This window comes from Diabrotica undecimpunctata, chromosome 8 (genome assembly GCF_040954645.1).
Source record: "Diabrotica undecimpunctata isolate CICGRU chromosome 8, icDiaUnde3, whole genome shotgun sequence".
NCBI classification, from domain to species: Eukaryota; Metazoa; Arthropoda; class Insecta; order Coleoptera; family Chrysomelidae; genus Diabrotica; species Diabrotica undecimpunctata.
In genome coordinates, this window is record NC_092810.1 from 121,441,630 (window position 1) to 121,464,136 (window position 22,507).

Genomic DNA, 22,507 nt, shown 5'->3' on the forward strand with positions numbered 1-22,507 from the left:
GTTAGAGGTAATATTGGAAAAGATATTTTAAAAAAATTTGAAGCTACTATGGAAAAAAATAAAGGTTACCATATTCTTTCTGAAGTAGTCAGTGTTCTAGCTGGAAATATTTCGGAAACAATTTATTTAGAACCAAATGTTTTGGTTAGTTTGAAAAATGCTCCAGTTACATCAGTTGATGTTGAACGAAGTTTTTCCATATATAAATATATGTACTCAGACAGAAGCCACAAGTTTTTGTTAGAAAATTTTGAACACCACTTGGTCATTTATTCTTACCATAATTCTAAATAAGTTTATTCATACTTAAAAATGATGTAGTTACTTAAAATAAATGTAAATCTTAATGAATAGTAGGAAATATTTAGTTATGTACACTTTTTTTTTAAATAAAATTGTTACTATTTTACGATTTTTTTATTTATTTGTATGCATATTTTGTAAAATATTTGCATATTTTCGGGTAAACACGTGCATATTTATGCGCATATTTTCTACATTTTTATTTGCATATTTGCCGAAGTCTAGTGATTACGATTTTGTACTGTGTAAATTTAGTATGTCGTACTCTCTCTCTATCTCTTTACTTCATTACTTCACTGTGTTAGATGTAGATTCCTCCAACATCTTTACTGTTAAGCTTATTATATAGATGTAAACAGAAGCCAATTCTGGTTACTGGCGGCCTTATATTTTGAAAGATGATCCTCCTAGCTTAATCCTTACCTGCAAATCAGAGCATAGGTGGAAATATTTACTGGCATTTAAAGCGTGATTACAGTTTTGTATTAGCATTACATATAAAAAAAAATTTTACTAACACTATATTCTTACATATTATTTTGTACCAAAAGATTTAAATTTTTTCAAATTAGTTTTGGTTATAACAATTTCAACAGGCTTTTCGTTTAATTTGAATTAGTACATTTTAAAATTGTACATAATTTGTACATGATTTGTACATGATGGTATTGTAGTAAATCATGTAAATTTGTGATGATTTCAATATGTTATTCTAAGCTAAGTCTCTTCAGCCAATTAAAAAACGGACTTTTTGTGAAGTATCTGAGACTTCACACTAGCTTTTTTACGCCAAGAGCTAATTCTGTTCTTTGTTCACTACTACTCTTAAGTTGATCAGTCTCAAGTTTTAGGAAAATATATCTTCATTAGGCAAGATGTATACCAAATAAGAAATATTGAGCAGCTTTATCTCACTAAACAGTTTTGAGTTCAGTCGTGCCAATCGTTTTAAATACTAACAATAGTAGTCTTTCTAAAAATTCACACATCGCATCGTAGACATCAATTCTATTTATTTTTTTTGTGGCTTTAACACCTAGTTATTTAGCCAATTACGTGTTGATTAAATGAAAAATTACCAAGTGTATTAAAGTGTATGTAAAAGTATATCTATTTGAGTCAAAAAAAAACCTCATAAAATTCCTATAACTCAATCGAACAAAAAGAGAAAATGATAGCAAGAAAAAACAAATATCAGGAAAAACAGGTATACTCACTTCTCGTCCATAGATTCATCAGGAAATTTGTTTAAGATATTACTAGCAATGGGCCACGGAAAGAAAGGTAAATAACAATTGGGTTAAAACAAAGGTTAACGAGCTTAGCTAAGATTGGCTACAGACACACATTTGCACTATGTATAAATTTAATCAGACAATCATAGACTTTTTTATTATTAGTGGCCAATAGGTATTTGATATGAAGGAAATATTTGCAGAGTTTGCAAGTTGTTTAAAAGATTTTCTGAATGCTGAAGATATTTGGAACACTTAAAAAAGATGTGGTTAAGGTCTCCTTGTTCTTGACAAGTTTCGCATATATATGTATTTATATTTTGATTTGTGCAAGATGAGCAGGATAACATGCGTGGCCAAATCTCAATCTTATTAATATTGTTGTATATTTACGGTCGATATTGAAATTCTTAAACCATCTGAAATTAGGAATGTGTGGTTGTATATGCACGTATTGTGTTATTGAGTGGTCGCAAAAAGTTTGCCAGGAAGTATTCCAATGATCTGTTTGATTTTTTTTAGAGATAAAAAAGCGTCAGGAACACAAATTCTCTCATCTGGTAAAATTGCAGCTGTAGAGGTTATTGCAGCTTTAGCAATAGAATCAACATGCTCATTATGTTTTATACCAACATGAGCTTTTATCCAAATCAAATTCGTAGTTTTATTTTTATTTTTAAGGTTGACAAGCATGTTCTTAATTTGGTAAATGAAAGGATTAGAATTATAATTGGGTAACTTTGTATTTTTGAGATCTAATAAGACTGACAATGAATAGGATATTAAAACTGCATTATTGTTTAAACTGTCAAAATATATCAAGGCTTTAAGAATTGCAACTGCTTCAGCACTAAAAGTTGAGCAATTGAGAGGTAGTTTGGATACAGACGAGGATGTGGAACTTTAGATGCTCTAGCTACACTTATAACGGAGATACAGAGTAACTTTTCTAGAAATAACTATTTGCCTACCTTATCTCTAGATATAAAAGGTGCTTATGACAGCGTGTGTTCACCTCGATTAAAATACAAAATGATCAAACAATTTCAAATACCCACACATCTGGCACAAACCATAATTAATTTCTACACTAATAGACGCTTACACGTTAGAAACTATAAAATGAATTTCTTGGACCACGTTATAATAGTTGGTGATTACCCCAGGGATCAGTCTTAAGCCATTTTCTTTTTAATCTGTATACTGCTGATTTTATGTACCAAGTATCACTTGTCTTATAAAACAATCCAATATGCTGATGACTTTTTAGTCTATACAGAAAGGACTAAATGAACGCTCCCTTACAATCTCAAGAAAATATGAAATATATGAACATTTCTCAAACTGGTTTTGTAAAAATGGTTTTAATTTATCCACTATTTTTTTTAATATCTATTATTTTTTCACGACATAATATTCCCAACATAAATACTATTTTATTAAATGACCAACCTTTATATTTATGTAAGTCAATAAAATATCTAGGTTATTTCTAAATCAAAAGTTAACATGAAAAGTACACATCGAGTATATGCTTGACAAAAGCAATAAAGGTCTCAATTTTTTAAAATCAATTTCTAACACTTGGTGGTGTGCTGACGTAGAAACAGCTTTGCTTTTTTACAAATCTTACATCAGATCCATCCTGGGCTATGGATGTATACTTTATGCATCAGCAAGTAAACAAATTTTAAATAAAATTGATGTATTTCAACGGACTGTTCTACGTACCTGGAGTAATAAAGTCTACTCCAATACCTCCATTGCATGTTAAAGCTTTAAAGCCTCCGTTAAATTTTAGACGAGATTATTTAACTGAAAAATTTGTAGTTAAAATTTCATATATCAACAATTCCTTATATTCTGGCATAAGCTCACTAATCACAGATGATCTAACAAATCCATAAAAATTCACCAACCCTTTGCACGGCTTTCACGGCTTAGACGATAATTAAATATACCTACATTCTTCTTAACATAAATTGTTTGTAGAAAAAGGTTTCATTGTATTCTTTAACAAGGAAAAGGCATCATCTGGCACAAAGACATACTCGGTCGTCAGAGCCTTGTTTATAAGAATAATATGCATCAAATTAATTCTGGATAGAGGGTGAGGTTGACATAATTTTCTCTACAAGTATAAGTTAACTCTTAACTATTCCTTATATCCTATTTTTACGATTAATAAATTATTGTTTTCAATATTTTTAAAAAATTGTCCAATATAAATAATAATAACATGTATTGTGTTTTTTTCAGTATTAGTACAAAAACGTCTTCGACGGGAAAAGAAAACAAGAAGACGACTGCAAGAAAAACTAGACTTAGAAAACAAAAGACGAGGACAACTTGAAGAAGCTCTTAGAACTGCCGGAGCACCTGAACAAATTAATTTAATTAACGGTAAGTTGATAAACTATAAAAAGTTGTTTTATTTTATGTATCCCATAGCCTCATTATGTCATTCTGGTTAAAAATTGTAACATTTTTCAGTTTCTTTTTGAAAAAATATTTTTTTATTATATAAGAGTAATGTACTAATTGCAATAGGGGGTTAAGTGTATCAGGCTTTCTTAGTCGCCCCAGCTGAAAGCTGATCCAAGCTTGAGAAATACGGTGGAAGTTGCTACTGGCGATGATCAGACAGAATTTAGTCCAAGACGTTCTTGTGTTGATAATTCATTTAAGTAATTGAAAATAAGATCAAAACTTACAACAAACTACATAAATCCTTTACAGACCTGAAACAGCCCTACAATAATATATACAAAACTAACTTAGCTGAAGCTTATTTATAAAAGTAGTACAAAAACTCAAAATGATCTACACAATGTTTTTATTTCTGTTATTGGAAACTTATATCAATTTTTCCGTCTGCAAACGCTGATGAATCTGATATGCTAAAGTTTCTTTTTAAACCTACAGATGATCAGAAATGTTTCAGGATTTATTGTTGTTACAAAACTCTTACAGTATACATTCAGAGATGCTATAGTTATTAAAAACAATAAAAATGCATACACAATAACATATACACATTTCAAATACACAATAACAAGTTGCTGTTCGAACGTGGCTTTTCAAATAACGTTAAAGCACAACTCCTGCTTTACTTGACGAATATTACTTATTAAGTGAGTGCCATAAGTGTATGGTATTTGATACTTGGGCTCCTTCTATTTATCATCATCATCCAGTCTTCATTTTTCTTGTCCACTCTGGATATAGGCCTCCCTTAAACTCCTCCATTGTTTGGCTCTTCGTTGCCAATTTTTGGTGGTACGCCTGATGTCGTCAGCCGAACGTGTAGGTGGTCTTTATCTACTACGTTTGTCTCCTCTCGGTCTCCCATTTGTAATTTTGCTCATCCATCGTGAGTTGTGTATTCTCGCTACATAGTCTGCCCAGTTCCATTGCAGTTCCGCTATACGTTCCACAACATTAGCAATACTCCTTCTTCCTTCTTCGCAGATCTTCGTTGCTTTTTCGGTCCCGCAACGTCACTCCCAGCATAGACCGTTCCATCCGTCTCTGTGCCACTTTTAATTTCGAAGCCATAGTCTTGGTTAGAGTCATAGTTTCCGCTCCATAGGTCATGACCGGTAATACGCATTGATCAAATACTTTTCTTTTGAGGCTAATTTTTATGTTGGCCCTAAGTGTGTCTTTGGATTCGCTTGTTTGGTTATCCCTGCTGATACTTATTTCATAAGCCAAATACGTATATTTCTCCAGTAGTTCTAGCGCTTTGTCTTGAATAGTTACATGGTATTAGGGGCCATATTTGTCATAAATTTAGTTTTGTTCAAGTTCATTTTGAGGTGAGGTCCACCTTCGAATATGCAAAGTCCAATTCATTTAACATATTTGTGGCTTCTCCTAAATTATCTGTGATAAGGACAATGTCATCTGCCAAACGGAGATGGCTTTTCGCCGTCTATTGTTACTTCTCTGTGTCCCAATTAACCATCTTAAAGCGTTATGAATAATTTCGGTGACAATGTATCTTTGCCTTATCCCACGTTTTATTTTTATTGGTCGGGTTTTGTCGTGTATCTTACCAGTCATAGTGGCATTTTGTAAATATTGTAAATAAGTTCACTATACTTACGGTCAATCCTGCTGTCATTTCGATCGTGTCGAAAGCTTTTCGAAATGAAAATTTATGAAAGTACGGACAAGTTTGTAGTATTCTATAAATTATTTAATGAGGGTCTTTACTGTATGGAGGTGATCATTGGTACCATAATTTGAACGTAATCCTGCCTGCTCTCTCGGTTGGTAAAATCTAATTTTTTCTCCAATCTTGATATCACTAACCTAGTGAAACGCTTGTATATGTGGTACAACAGGCTAATAAGCCTTTAATTTTTTAGGTCCGTTGTATCTTCTGTTTTATGCAAAAGGATGATTATAGCATTGTTCCATTTGTTGGGCATCTCTCTTTGCTGCAACCATAAATTAAAGTTTCCTTAATTTTTATAATAGAATATCTCCTTAATTTACGATAGCTTCTATTACAATTTCATCCTCTCCTGGGGCTTTGTTATTTTTCATTTTTCTTAGTGCTTGTCGAATCTCATCCACCTTTATCTCTGGCATTAGTTAATTCATGATCTTCTTTGAAATGACTGTTTGTATTCCTGTTTGATCTTCTCGGCTACTTCCATATAATTCCTCGTAAAACTCTTCGACGACCCGTATTAACTCGTCTCTACGTGATATTGCTTGATTTGGCTTGTTTCTTAATTTATGAATTTCGCATTTCCCATTCGGTAGCTTTCTACGTAAAATTTTTAAGCTGTTATTTTCCTCTATAGTGCGTTTAATATGATCGGTTTTAAATTTCCTTAAATCTCTTCTGGTTGCCTTCGAAACAGTTTTATTTATTTCTCTTAGAGTATGGCTGTCTACAATGTAATCGCTTCTCATTGGTCTTCTTTGATCCAGCAGCGTTTCCGGATATGGACTTATTTTACTATCTGATTTTCTTTAAGGGACAGTGCACGGTGACTTTCTTGTAAGGCGTTTATGATGCAAATTAAGATCGTTGTCGGAGATTTCATGCAGTAGTAGCTTATTATAGATATGTGCCTGATATTGGTTGATTTGATATCTAATTGGGCTGTCTTCTATTTATAAGTTTATTTAATTAATAAAACAGTTGATCAGTTCCTATCATTTGTATTTGACTTTGATGTTAAGTATAGTGTGTTGTATTATTAGATTATTAAAAATGGCGTTTGTTGTTAACAATCCGTCCAGATATAACCAGTGTGAGGTTATTCAATTGTTGTGTGATAAAGGTTTGTAACCATTTCAAATTCATACGCGAATACATGCAGTGTACGAAACATTAGATTTGGGTGTATAAAGTTCAAAGAGTGGAGAAAAAAAAATTTAAGAGTGGAGAAAGAAGACGAAATATAATCCGCGATCAGGTGCATTAAGTGCTGCATTATTAGACAGGAATGCGGCATGTGTCGAAGGCTTGATTAGAGAAGGTCGTAGAACTTGAATCAGAGCACTTTGACAAAATTTTTGGTGTGAGTATAGGATCTGTCAATAGTAATGAACACAAACTGCGCAATGGGTTCCTCGCTTTTTGACAGAGGACTCAAAAGCTTGTGAAAGTCTGTAACAATTTGTACAATTTGTAAGTTTTTAAATGCGTTAATATTATTGTATATATTATGTATATGTAACTAAAAATTTAAAAAAAAAACTGACAAACTGTAAAAAAGCTGATTACAGATGTCCAAGAATTAAAAGATGAACAAATGCAGTATAGAGAGAAATTTAAAAAACTAAGAGTAGAAAACAATAATAATAATTAGGAAAATAAGGAAGTGAAACAGAAAAAGGACGAAATGTAGGAGAGGATGACTAAAATAGAAAAAGCAAGAGAAGAACTATGGACTTAAACATCAGAGTAGCGAAATTTGAGGACGAACTTTAGGAACAATCTGAAAATAACTGGCTTTGTACTAGATTCGAAAGATAAAGTGATATTAAAAGATAGGGCGATCAGATTCTTAGAAAAACTTTAATGAAACTTTAAAAATTCTCAAAAACAAATATAGATTGAAAGAAATTAATGATCGACAAATATATATCGATGGTGAGTTGAATAAGAGTGATGGGAAAATCCAGAGGAAAATTAGACAAGAAGAAACAATTTTTAAATCCGCAGATAAACGAGTAAAGACAGCATACAGAAAACTGAGACGAGACAGTAAAGAAGTGGAGTCAGAAAGATCATAAACTTGTGGAAATGGAGGAAGACAAAACAGTAATAAACACGGATCCAAAAAACTAACAACAAACATAACCTCCAAAGATCAGGGAACAAAAATGACAAAATGCAAAGGAAGCAAAAAAATATACTAAAAATAGCAACACGAAATATTAATACGTTACTAAGGACTGAAAAATGAAAGAAGTAGCAAGAAAGTTGAAAAATACACAATAGACATCGCTACGATACAAGAAGTAAGATGAAAAAAACACAAGAAATCAAAAAAGAAAAATATGTATTTATGTACAAGAGAAGGTAAGAATAAAGTGGAGTTTCACATAAATCAAAAACTCACAAAGAGCATAACAAAGCTCAATCACTTTAATCAGGGAATCGCCACACAGACTAAAGATGGAAAAACACTATATAAGTTTGATAAATATATATGCTTCAACTGAAACATCCGATCCAAACGAAAAAGATGAATAATCCAATGTTATCTACAGAAATCTGTGGATAACATTGAAGAATGGTGTATATAATGGAAAATGGCAATAAATTCAAGAGAAAATCAATCATATTCAAAAACTAAAGAGGAACTCCAGAGGAACAGCTGTAAGTGCAAGATAATCCCATCGGATAGAAAAGCCACCGGTCCAGACAATATCAATGTCGAAACTAAAACTAATTGCAGATAACGAAAGTAAAAGCCTAGACTTAATAACAGCACTATTCAATAAGATATATGACACAGGTAAAATACCAGCAGACTGGCTAAAATTAACATTCGTAGCATTACCAAAAAAATCGAATTCCTCACAATGCGATGATTATCGAATATTAAGCTTGATGTTTCATGTCCTTAAAACTTTTCTTAGAATTATCCATACACGAATTTACAAGAAGTGCGAGTTCCAGATGAGTGGCACTCAATTCGGATTTCGAAACGAATTGGGAACACAAGAGACTCTTTTTGCTTTAAATGTGTGAACGCAACGATGCAAAGACACGAATGTAGATATATATGCATGTTTTATTGACTATTGAAAAGCATTTGACTGCGTTCACCATCAAAAGATGATCGAAATCTATACTGGCACCAAACGGCAACAATTGAAATAGAGCACACAACATCCGAAGATATACAAATCCGACGAGGAGCGAGACAGGTTTGCGTCTTATCACCGCTACTGTTTAATTTGTATTCGGAGTCAATATTCAGAGAAGCATTAGACGAGGTCCAAGGCGGAATTAAGATTAACGGAATCAGCATAGATAACATCAGATATGCTGATGATACCATCTTAATAGCAAGCAACGCACAAGAACTACAAAATATAATAAATACAGTAGTTCACCAAAGCGAATACCAATAAACGTACATGTGTATGCCAAGGGTCAAATAATAGAACAGGTAAATTCCATAAAATATTTGGAAACAAATATCAATAGTCAGTGTAATCCAAAAAAAGAAATCCTATCAAGAATCGAACAAGCAAGGAAAGTATTCATGAGCATGAAAACATTTTTTACAAGATCAGACCTTAGTCTGCAGCTTAGAATCCGAATAATCAGATATTACGTTTTTTCTGTCTTTCTGTATGGCTGTGAAAGTTGGACAATGGACTCTGAAATAAAAAAAAGAATAGATGCCTTTGAGATGTATATATACAGACGAATGTTGAGAATTCCATGGGTACAAAGAGTGACTAATGTTGAGGTACTTCGTCGCATGTGTAAACAAAAAGAATTACAAAGAATACTCAAAGAGAGGAAAATGCAATACTTGGGCCATGTATTGAGAGGTGAAAGATACGAATTACTTCAAGTTATACTGAAAGGAAAAGTACAAAAGGGCAAAAAATCAATAGGAAGACGCCAGAACTCGTGGCTGAAAGACCTGAGGAGATGGTTCGACCGCTCATCCGCAGAAATATTTCGCGCAGCAGTTTCCAAAACTACACTTACTATTTGGATCGCTAACCTTCAAAAGGAGATGGTGCCATGAGAAGAAGATGGACAAGAGAAGCGAAATACCTAGGAGCCATTATCGACCAAGACTTGACATTCACGCAATATGTGGACACAACCATCCAGAAAATAGCATCAGCCATAGCAGCAATAAGAGAACTCGCAGGTAAAAAAAGCAAACTGCGCATAAAGATAAGAGACATAAACAGCATCATACTTCCAATAATCACATATGCATCTCTCGAATGGGGACACATAAGTAATTCAAATAAAAAGAAAATTTTATTATATTTTTTATTATATATAATAAAAAAAGACACGCAGCCAACCATAACATCCTCAAAGAAGCCGCAAATGTACCCACATATATCGCTGTACCTTTCTGTTTAGAGAACTGCAACAAGTAAGGGTGATAGATAAAATGGCAGAAAAAGTCTGAATTAGGTTTGCAGAATTAGAGAATCGCCGAAACACGATCCTGCGAGAGATAATAAGATATGATGCGTTCTATCGATGGAAGCACAAAAGACCAAAACAGCAAATCCTTGCAAACACATAAAGTCTAGATAATTCGTAGCCCTACCAACAGAAGAAGCCCCAGCACGCAGCACTTGCAATTTCATAATTGATGTTTATTTTCAGGACAACCTTAAAAAAATAAATAGATAAAAGCTTCGACCACCAAAAAACTAAAAAAATACTAACTAACGGAGGGCCCACATTCTCGAGCAACGAGTCGCCGAACTGGGCGCAGCCCGGAGCAGAGACTCGAGGCCCGAGCAAGCAATTTCAGTTCGATGATACGTTACTAGAGAAAGCAGGAAAAGAGCGCCTCTTGCTAGCCTGCTATCATTGATCTGGTTAGGATATCGTGTTGGAGTTCTTATACCCAGGACTTCCACACGAAAAGCATTTGGCTGATAGTGAGCCCCTTTCGCGCATCAGAATGTTATAGGGCTCAATACACCTGGCTTTAATAAATTGTAACACCCGAATGTTATTCTAAGGGATGTGTAAGCCTCTCTGACCGGATTACTCAAATTGTTTGCTTGCAGCAAGGACACACAACAAGCTATACATAACATAAAGGAATAATCTACCTCACCCAAAAATTGTATTTTAAAGGCCATTATAGCTATAATCACTAGGGATTGTAAAGATTGATGAATTGATCGTGTACCTATAACCCTTAAATTTTTCTGTCAAATTCTTTATTAAATAAACTGTCAAAGCACTTTTCAATCGCTTTTTGACTTCTTTTTCGTGAACTAGTATTTTTGTGAAGTACTTATTTTGTCGGATATCAATTCGTCTAAATTGATATCAGTACCATTGTGGTACTAAAATTTGGTTGATTGATTATTGACGACTTAATAATTGGTGGAAAATCTCCTCTTCCTTCACCGATCTCTATCGTAGGTACTAGAAATAAGCAATTTCTAAAATCGTTTCAACTCTGGAGAATAAATAATCGTACCAGTTTTTGTTTTTCTAAGTAGAAGCGGGCTAGAGATATTAAAAAAACTAATTACAAGGCACCATCTTCAAAGAGCTCTAGCTTCCTTAAGAAGCATTTAGGGACTAGGTAAATTGGGTCAAATTGTCTTAAAATTATCTGCCGAATCTCCGGTCTTCCTTTGTCAGGAGAGTTTCTGGACACCTTGTATAAAAATAAGCAAAATATATTGTTCTGAATACAGAAAAACTATAATTATATGTTATATTTTTACCATAACATATCGAGATTAAATTAATATTGTAATCCAGTTATATTTTTTATTTTAAGAATATTCAAAACGAAAAACAATTACAACCCATATACGTCTGTAACGTACCAATTTCTGTCCATTATTTCCCATGCAAGTGCTTATTTACTATTCTTTCAACTATTGCCGCTATCGTCTTATTGATAGATTCCTCAGTTTACATCCCGAAGAACTACATACAATCATATTAATAATTGTTTTTGCACGTACTCCAAGCAATAATTCTAACCAATCAAAGCCGTAGCCGAGAGGTTTCCATTTCTTATTTTACACTAAAATTATAGGTAATTGCAGAGCTATGGCGAATTTTCATTGGCTCTTATTCTTCATATGGGTGCAATAATATTGTAAATACACTACTTTATGTGAGCTCCACCCAATTTTGCACCATAACCGGCAAGTAAGTAAGTTTTACATTAGCTCGCAATGCCGACGCCGTTATATTTGAGACATGATTTTTAATACGTATTTCACATACACACGGGAAAGTTTACGCGAATAAAGCGTCGTTTGGTTCATAATTTATTCCGAAGCTACAATAGTATTTTTCATAATAGTTTTATTCTACAATTGAGCTAATAACAAATAATTAGATTAAGGTTTATTTTATATAGTTCTTAGATAATCAATAACCATTGTTGTTTGATTTTTATTTGTAATTTGACATGTCTTCAATATATATCTCTCATGTCTAACGACTTGTTTTAGATATGCTGTATTTCGCTTCTTTACTAATCCTAACAGTTCTGAATCCATAAAAATTTGCATTTAGAACTTCGTTTCTTACGTGGTCAGTCCATAAAACCTTGAAATACACAAGAACGGACGCCTTTTTCGGAAAACATTTCTGGCCTGTTTTATCCCGATTTTTATTTCTTGATCTGTATCTAGTGAATTATTATTGATTATACAGATAAGGTATCTGAATTTTTTTACTTGCTTAACATGACATGCATTAATCATAATTTTTGTTGCGAGAGTAGTAGTTTGACTTTGATACCACATGTTTTCTTTATTACACGCACACGCTTCTATATATTAAACTTTATAAATTTATAGATATATAAAAAGGTAAAATAACACACAGGGAATAATCTTAATATAAAATATACGTGATACAATATAGCCAGTCATTAAACCACTAGATCTCTCTATCTGTAAAGTAGGGAGAGCGAGTAAAATCCCACAGAACTTAGGCCACAATTGACATGTGTATCCCCCTAGACTCCGTTCGGCTCGCGGAGATAAGAATACGGCCGAGGTTAGAAGGCCCTGCCTATCGTAAGAGGCGACTAATGGATAGGAATTGAGAGGTGGAGAGCCGCCGCTTGAGTTGTCGGGTTTGGAGAAAAGCACACGGTCGCTTAGGTGATACGGTCGCTTAGGTGACACGGTCACCGGTCTACATTCCTAGTATCCGAGACGAGACTCTCGTGGGACCACTCTACTCTCATTCCAAGAGAATCTGGCGAAGTTGAACGAGCTGGGCCCGTACACACCTCTCTTGACCTTGTGTCAAGCGTGGTGTGGGTGCCCCGGCACGTACCCGTCAAGAGATTCAAGAGTGGTAGAGGAGAGATCCTCGGCGGCGACCTGTCTACGTGCGAGGTGGAAATTCCTCTGCCTGCTTCACCTATCCGCCCGTGGGTGGGATAATGGGTAGGTGCGGTAATCGCAACACAGGTACTACGGGGAAGGTGAAGCCCCACGAAATGTTTCTGGTATACGTGGCGTGGCACCTTCATTTTGGTGTCGGACTCGTAGGGGCAGTGGATTCGTTAACGGTCGTATAGCCGAAAGGCCAGGTAGACCAGGGTCCTGCCAGTTCTGTAATTGGAGGGCACAAACGCTTTGCAATGTATCCCCCTAGAGAGCTGTCGTTCTTAGCTTATTATTCATCGTAACGTTTCCAGGAAGGTGGACAACTCACCAGCGGATATCTGCCTTATGTGGTCAGGTGTAGGTCAGGGCTCGCTGAACGCGTACTCTCGTATATAGCTCCGGACACCGTGTGTCTACTAGCTCCAGTGTGCGGAGGCGTTTGCTTAGTTGACAATGACCAGTTAAAAGACCAACGGTCTAGTGTGGGTTTTCTCTAGTCATTCTTAAATATATCCAGTCATTGCACAACTAGATGCATTTTACTTTGTATTTAAAAAGGCCTTGTAAACCGAAGAGTTCTGTCACTATTTAAGTTTTACTTAAAGAGCTACGGATGTAAATTATGATAATATCTGTGTCTTCTTTTTTGACTACAAAAAAGCTTACTTTATTATGTAGAAAAAAGCCTTATTTTTCTGTTACCCTAATATGCACTTTATACATTTCTTTAAAAGCTATGGGAGCAACCAAAAATGGACATTTAATTAATGTTAAAGTGAAATTCTTAGAAAATACACAAAGGCGGGAGACGTGGACACTTACAGAAGCAAGTTCTACTAGAATTAATTGAAATTATTTGTTCATATTTTCTGTCTTCTAGCTACGGTGTATTTTTTTCTCTTCTTTATGTAATTGTTTATATTTCCTCTCGTGTTTGCGCTTCTCCGTGAAGCTATTCATTCCACTAGATGAAAACTAGATGCCACAAATATAAATATTGTCAATATCTGGTCATCTATTTAATCTTTCAATGTACATCCTATATTATGGGGCAGTTTTGACCGTATCAACACACAGACAGCCCTTAACACTTTCAAATCTAAGACTGAAACTCAGAAGCGCAAATTAACGTATCTAATTGCCGAACAAATTTCAAAAAATACAATGTTCAAACCTACTACAGTGGTTCAAAACTATTCTGATACCAGTGTTTCGACCATTACCACTCAAGCTTTAGCAAAAAGTTTCAATTACTCTATTACCACAAGTCACATTTTAATAGAGATAATCATCAACTGAAAAATCCATCTCCATTTTACCTTCCAAAGATGCTAAAATAACTATACAAGACATTGCTAGAGTTCTTAGAAACTCAAAGTCTTCTACTTTGAATATTAGCCAATCTTAGAAAAAAGCCCTAAAAGAACTTCAGTCAAATCCAAATCTAGTTATTCTTCTCGCCAATAAAAGAAATGTCACCGTCATCCTAAACACTTCTACTTACATTAATAAACTCTCAAATCTCATTAGTATTCCAGACTACAGACCAATTCCTAATAATCCAACAACCTATCTAGAAAAAAAAAACAAAAGCCATTATCAATAAAACCTCTCTTTCTGTTGACATAAGACAATCTCTAATTCCTCGTGAAAAGTCTTTTAGAACACCTCGACTATAAGGCTTACCCAAAATTCACAATCTCCATATTCCTCTACGTACTATTGTCAGTGCATACAACTTACACAACTATTGGCAAAATACTTGGCCAAAACACTACAACCTCTCGCCGAAAATGCTTCATACTTCATCAAAAATTCTTTTCGTTTCATCAAACTTCTTAAACAATACTCTATCTGACCGTCAGATATTCTAGTAAGTTTCGATATCGTTTTACTCTTTACAAATAATCCTATAGACGAAACTGTAAACATTCTAAAAACTAAATAAAGATTCCAGCAAGACCACTTATTTCTCATTAAACATTGTATATCATTGTATAACACTTACTTTATCTTCCAAAATCAATTTTACAGATAAATAAATGGTACCACAATGGGCTCCCCAATATCTCCAGTAATTGCCAATATCTTTATGGAAGACTTCGAGACCCGAGTACTATCCACATTAATGCTCAAACATACATGTTGGCTACGATATGTTGACGATACATTCGTCATTTGGCCCTATGGTAGGAATGCTTTGGTGTCTTTTATGATCCATCTGAATGGTATACATCCTAATTTCCAGTTAATGTTGGAGGTGGAAACTGATTCATCCCTACCGTTTCTCGACGTTATCATAAAGAAAAACCAATCCCAAGGTTTTTATCACTCTTTTATCGAAAACCCACCGATACCAATCGTTACTTGCGTACCAACTCTCATCATCCCCCTTCACAAATTAATTTAGTCAATAATACCCTTGGCTCCAGATCAATACATTGCTAGTAGACCTGCTGAGCTCTCTAATTTAAAACACGTCGTATCCAAAACGGTTACCAGGAAAATCACATCAATAGGAGCATCCACAGACACCAATCTTCCACTTAATCTCAAACCAAAGACTTAGCCCTTAATCATACGAAAGCTGTTCTTTCTTATATCAAAGGTGTTACCGACAAAACCGATAAAATTTTTAAATCAAAAGGAATAAAGACAATATTTACCTCTCAACAAAAACTTCCATCTCTTGCCCGATCAATCAAAGACAAACCATCTTATATAGGCCAAACAAATCGTAGAATCCAAAATAGGATTTATGAACATTTCATTTCTGTTCGCAATTCCAATTCAATATGCAATTCCAATTCAATATATCTAGGTTAATACCATATTCATACAGGTTACAAAATTTTGAAAACTCCAGAACCATAGCTTCCACCCGCCTTTATAAATGAAGAATTATCCGAGAAGCCATAGAAATTGAAAAAAGACCAAATTTTCTCAATAAAAAATCACCCGCCATTCGAAATCCTACTGTCAGACATGTTTGCCAACTGCGCCAACTCCCGCGCCAATCTCCGAGAGAAAACCATTGACGTTGTACCAGTTTCATAACGAAGTGCGGTTTTCTTTTTAATGGTATGGCATGTCCAAGTTCTCTGAATTGTGCATTCATTTTAAACAGATTTTCTAAATTTGGATGCCTCCCATTAAATAATTTTGTCACTTCAGCTTGACCTGCAATTACCCCAGTAACCGATACTCATTAAAACCTCAATTTGGTGGATCTAAGTTAAATATGTTATTATTACTTCTACAAGAAATTAGTTTCAGATAGGAAATTTACTATTTCAAAGTAAAATATGAATACATCAACAACTGACAGATAAAAATCCAAAGAAGTTTAGAAATTTGATGTCTGCATTTAGCTAATTTAAAAAATACCATTAATTAAAGCGTGAAAAATTATTAATTACAAAAATTTATTTGACGAAAATTATATATAATTTTTAAATTTCACCTTGTATTATTCATAATAGAATCTACATGATAGATAGTTCGTTGAGAACAGGTTGTTACGGAGCTTATAAAAACATAAGAATATACAGGGTGCTTCGTTAAAAATAAAGATTATAAAGTTTTTTTCTACTTTTTTTTTAAAAAGGACCCAATTTTATTGCAGTGAATTCCACATTCAATACATTACTTCCCCTTAAAAGATTTGGGACTCTGTATCAAAACTAGTCCTTTGTTTTCATTTTTAATTTATTTTACTTCTAATTTATAATTGCAAAGAAAAAAGGATATGATAATTAAATCTTACATCAAACAAGTGGTCAACTTTTAATGATTGTAACTCGGCATGACTATCTATAATCTGATCGAAAAAAGTATTACAAATTAAGTTGTACAAATGATTAATATGTGTAAACTACAACTTAATTACTCACGTTTAATTGACAGTTTACAATAATTTTATTTTTATTAGCTATACAATTCAATTACTAATTAATATTGAAATAAAAATATATCTATCTAATATTCAGTTTAATGATTTATTAGAGCAGAATAATATCTAAAAGAAAGCATTTAAAACGAATTTTAAATATAGGAATAAAAACTTTGCAAATCCCGAAAATGAAAGAAGTAGTAACAGAAAAATTAGGGACACAGTTGTCGAACTTAAAAAGGGAACTAACTAACTGTCTCTAAATTTCATAATAACTGGAAAAACGGTTCTGAAATTGTTTTATTGTAGCATGTTAAAGTTAAATATTATAAATCCGTAAACTAATTTTCGAAACCAAATTCAGATTTCTGCTTTAATCTGTGCCTTCTAAGAATTGCAAGGCAAAACAGACGTTGATAAAGATGTAATTAGAGACATGGGGAATCTAAAATTGCATTCCACAACATATCTCCTCAACTAAGTAAAAATCCTTAGCGAATTGGTTTCTCGTACTGATAAAGAGTATATCGAAATAAAAGGAAAGACAGTTAAGATTTGATTTCACGTATAGTGCGTCTGTGTATCCGCTTATACGTATTTCACCCTAAAAGGGATCTTCGAAGCGGCTATTCGCAAACGCTCTGAACGGGAAAACAATCTTTCCTGTCATAGTAGAAGCAACACTAAAATGGCTTCGATCTGGACGCAATAGCGACATCTGATAAATAAATCCGTAAATTCGAAACCAGATTCAGATTTCTGCTTTAATCTTTCATTCTAAGAATTGAAAGGCAAAACAGACGTTGATAAAGATGTAATTAGAGACATGGGGAATCTAAAATTGCATTCCACAACATATCTCCTCAACTAAGCAATAATCCGTAGCGAATTGGTTTCTCGTAATCATAAAGAGTATATCGAAATAAAAGGAAAGACTGAAGTTTATTATTATATATAATATATTATAATTAAGCAATTTTAAACAATTTATAACGGGATATTTCAGAAGTGTGAATCAAATTTAAATGCAGATCACGTCGGTTTCCGGAGTTTATCGGGCACGACGAAAGCTCTCTTTACATTACAAATACCATTGGGAAATACCACAATCAAAGAAAATATGCTTATGCATTTTTGTTAACTTGGAGAATGCCTTCGATAAAGTCAACCACGTCAAAATTTACAACTTCTAGAGGGTATAGGATAGACAATAAAGATTTGCTAACCTTTACTAACTGCATACAGCAAAAATCAGAATTGATAACGATCTGTCAAAACAAATACTGATTAATAGAGGAGTACGACAGGCCTTAGTGTTATATTATCGCTTATATTATTCAATTTTTATTTTGAAGCAATCTTTTAGCAAAGCGTTTAAAAACATATCAGAGTGTATGAAAATTAATGGAATTAAGATATCAATTATCAGATATGCAGATGATACAATTTTGATGGCAGACTTAGAAATAGGGTTTTAAAGGATTATCGACAGACTTATTATAAAAGAATTTAAAACGTTCCAATAAATAATCGTGATAAGACCAAAGTGGTAACATGTTCTCGATCTCAGCATATTTCAATGCCTATCGTCGAACGGTAAAATCTTAAGTAAACGACAATTCGTTGTGGATCTTGGCGGCTCCTGTCAATTCCTGGCAACTTCCCTCCATCTTCTGACCCTTAGAATCTGTAGGTCTTCTTCCACATCATCACTATATCTCCTTCGTGGTCATGCTTTACTTCTTGTGCCCTCTGGTTTTAAAAATGTTAATCTCTTTGTGTATTCGTGATCTGACATCCTAGTAATGTGTACAGCCCATCTAAGTCTCTGCACTTTAACGAATTTCACAATATCTGGATCGGTCTATAACTGATATAGTTCAAAATTGTATCTTCGACGTCATAGCCCATTTTCATTTACGGCCCCAAAAATCTTTCCAAGAATTTTTCTCTCAAAAATAACAAGAAGTCTTTCATCATTTTGAGATAAGGCCCACGTTTCAGATTCTTTTTATTCTTTTTAAGCAAAAGTCGCTTACCTTTAAATGGCATTCTGTAGGACTTAGGTAATCCACGTAGATGAGAGTGACTACTCAATTTATCACTTCACAACTTTCTCGGTAATTTCCAGAATGAGTGCTAGATTCTTCCATAAAAGCATGTCGCGGACGGCATCGCGAAAGCTAAAGCTAACAACCCTCTGTCGTAGTACCTTCTATAAATTAAATAAAAATAGGTAAGGAGCAGAAATACTTCTCTTAACTCGTAATAACAGGCAGAATTGAAGGAAAACGCGGATTCTAGAGGAAAAAGCTCTCTTCGATCCGAGATTTACGACATTGGATAGGTTTAAATTATGAAGAACTAGTACTTAATTGAATAGGGCGCCATAATATGAAGAATAGAAGATTATCTGAATTCAGTTGCACCAATATCTTCGTGTATAATTTAATAAATAAAGTTGATTAAGCGAATACTTTTAAAATGTTAATTAGATTACGTTTAATTATAATTATATAGAGCTAGTTTTTGCATATGTCATTTTGTCGTTCTTTTGCAGAGTTGTACCCTCTGATTTTTACTTCACTGTTAATGTTTAAGATTAAGTTTTTCGTTGCAAATTTATAATTTCTTTGCACTGGTGTATATATCAACACTTCTTATATTCGTCTAGCTGTGCATAGCATTTTAACCGTTTCTTGTATATTGTCCAGTCTTCTTCTGTAAGTCATTATTTTGTCATTAAAAACTATCCGATAATATTATGCAAAGTGGATTGTATAGTATTCCCAAGTATATTTACAATTACTTCATATTGATATTCAAAGAATCCATATTCACAGAGGGTTGTATTTTTGCCTATTATTTTAAAGCGTTGTAAATATAAATCTAAATAAGGTTGAGAAGAGCCCTGTTTAACATATTTATTGCGTTTGTAAGAAGACCTCAGAAATTATTCGACGAACTATATTAATTTTGTGTACAACTAGTATAAACAGTTCGATTGTAGTGCAGCCAATTCACTCTTGTGACTTTCTCATTCAGTCACGTTTATTCAGTATTTCTAGTTACTTTTTAAAAATGCTAGTTACTTTGTGTAATATTAACAAATAATATTTTACAACATATAAAACCGAACAATTAAACTAAATTACATTTTCTAGTAATTGTCTGCATTTTACGACCTATGCGATCTTTTAAATAATTTGATTTAGTTGGTCTGTTAACATAACCGTGATAATCCTAGAGAAAAAAATCAAGTGGTGTAAAGTCGGGTGATCTTGCCGACAAGTCAATAACAGCTCTATCTCCAATTTATTTAGGTATAATTTTATTTTGGGGATCAAGACATTTGGCAACGGTTATCGTACCTTCAATGAAAAAGAATTAATTAAATAGTTTTTTACTAAACCCGCTCAAACATTTTCTTTATGTTGTGTATGAATCTCATCCATCCAGTGCGATTAGAATCTGAATAATATCTAACATTTAAACAGAATGTAGCTTCATTATTGAATGTAACACAATCTGTTGTTTTGCATTCTTGTTTTCTCTGTTATATTCTCACAAAACTCAGATTGATATTATCTTAAAATTCTTGGTGAGTTTAAATTTTGTAACGATGAATCTTGTTGTTATTTACAACGGATTGTACTAACTTTCCGAAAATGCCATAATTTCTTGTGGGTTCACTTTTAGATATTTTGGGATTCTCCTAAGCGTTTAATAAGATATTTAATGTTTTAATTATACGTGGAGAGAAATACACCTTGCTCCAACTGATTATGCAGGGAAAGATCCAAGGAAAGAGAAGCATACGGAGGCGTAAAATGTCATGGCTGCGCAATCTGAGTGAGTGGTACGGATGTACATCAAATGAACTTTTCAGAGCAGCCGTCTCAAAAGTCCGAATAGCTATGATGATTGCCGACCTCCACCGCGGAGAAGACTTGAAGAAGAATGTTTTAATATCAGTAGTTGTAGTTTTCGGTCTACCAGATCTTGAACAATCCTTTAAGCTCCTAATTTCAATAAATTTGTTTGGTATTCTCGATACTATTATTCTACATAGGGAGTTTAGGGTTTAACTCATTAAAAAGATGACTTGCTTAGTCGTAGATACAGTACTGATCACCTTATCTTACTAGATTAGTTTTTGAATTTATTACGTTTTTAATATATTTGTCAGTATATTTAACTTACTTTTTAGTAGTCAGGAATTTTAACTGTTTTTAGATATGGTGTTGTTTACTATTCCATTGACTACTTCTGTTTTCCTCTTTTATTAAAAAGCTTCTAAACCATTAATTAAAGATAACATGTTCAGACTTTTTGAAAATTATTATAAAGACGAAATTGCTGTTTGGTTCAATTGTTTAGTTTTATGTGTTAAAAGGGAACATTTATTGTTTAAAATTACACTTTAAATAAATTTCCTTTACCTATAAGTGCCTTTTCGTATGGTATGTCACTTAATCTACCTGTGAAAAAATACAAACTTGAAGGATCCTATCAGTGTTGTCATTGTCAGCAGATGGTCTGATGTACTATATCCTTTGCGAAAGCCAGTCTGTTCAACCGGTTGGTAATTATCCATTTTGTAAGTCAATCGATAGTTAATAGCTCTCATAAACTATTTGTATACTTGACTTAACAACAATATAGGTCTACAATTCTTAAGGTCACATTTGTCCTCTTTTTTGTGTAAGAGTTTTACTAGACTCTCTTTAAATTCTATAGGGATTTTGGGATATATGGTTCCTGATATGTTCTATAAAGTTCGAAGTCGTATGGTATTCTCCACACTCCATTGTCATTTACTGCTCCATAGATTCGCCTTTATACTTTGCTTTCGAAACATCCTAACATGTTTTCATTATTTTCTGTCTCTAAATCATATGTTAGGACTGGGCGTTTTGTAGAGTTTTATTTTTATATTTCCTGATATAATTGCGAATTTAAGGAGATTGAAACTAAAATAGAATCTGTTAAGGAGCTCTCCCATATATACAAATTCATTCACTGCTTCGATGATGTCGTTTTCTATAACAAGTAGTCAAAGAATTTGTGGTTGCGTGCTTAGTTTTATATCGTTCGTTTTGTTGGTGTTTATTATTAAAGCCATTTTTGTAGCTGATTCTTTTAATGCTACATACGCCTCTCGTACTGCGTTTTCCATTCTCTCAACAATATTGATATCATCAGCATAGGCCAGGATTTGCACTGATTTATTATATATTGAATCAATGGTTGTTATTTGTGATACATACGTATTACTTTCTCCAGGGTCAAATTGAACAGTATCGAGGAGAGAGGGGCTCTCTGGCGCAACCCGTTATTTGTTTTAAAAGGTTCCGACAGTTCCCCTGCATTCGTACTCTACATTCAACTTTTTCAAGAATTAGTTTTGTTAAATTTACCATTCAACTGATTTGCTATTCCTAGCTCTTTCATTGCTTTGAACATTTCTATTCTAGTCACAGAGTCGTAGGCTGCTTTT

At 33.5% G+C, this 22,507-nt stretch overlaps 1 protein-coding gene across 1 annotated transcript in view; it reads left to right on the forward strand.

The window, feature by feature from the left end:
* The window catches only part of LOC140447929 (uncharacterized), a 394,679-nt gene that overhangs the window by 288,014 nt on the left and 84,158 nt on the right, over positions 1–22,507 (forward strand). The window contains exon 2 of the mRNA XM_072540867.1: positions 3,798–3,941. Within this exon, the coding sequence (XP_072396968.1) occupies positions 3,798–3,941 (144 nt within the window). The remainder of the gene's footprint in view (positions 1–3,797; positions 3,942–22,507) is intronic.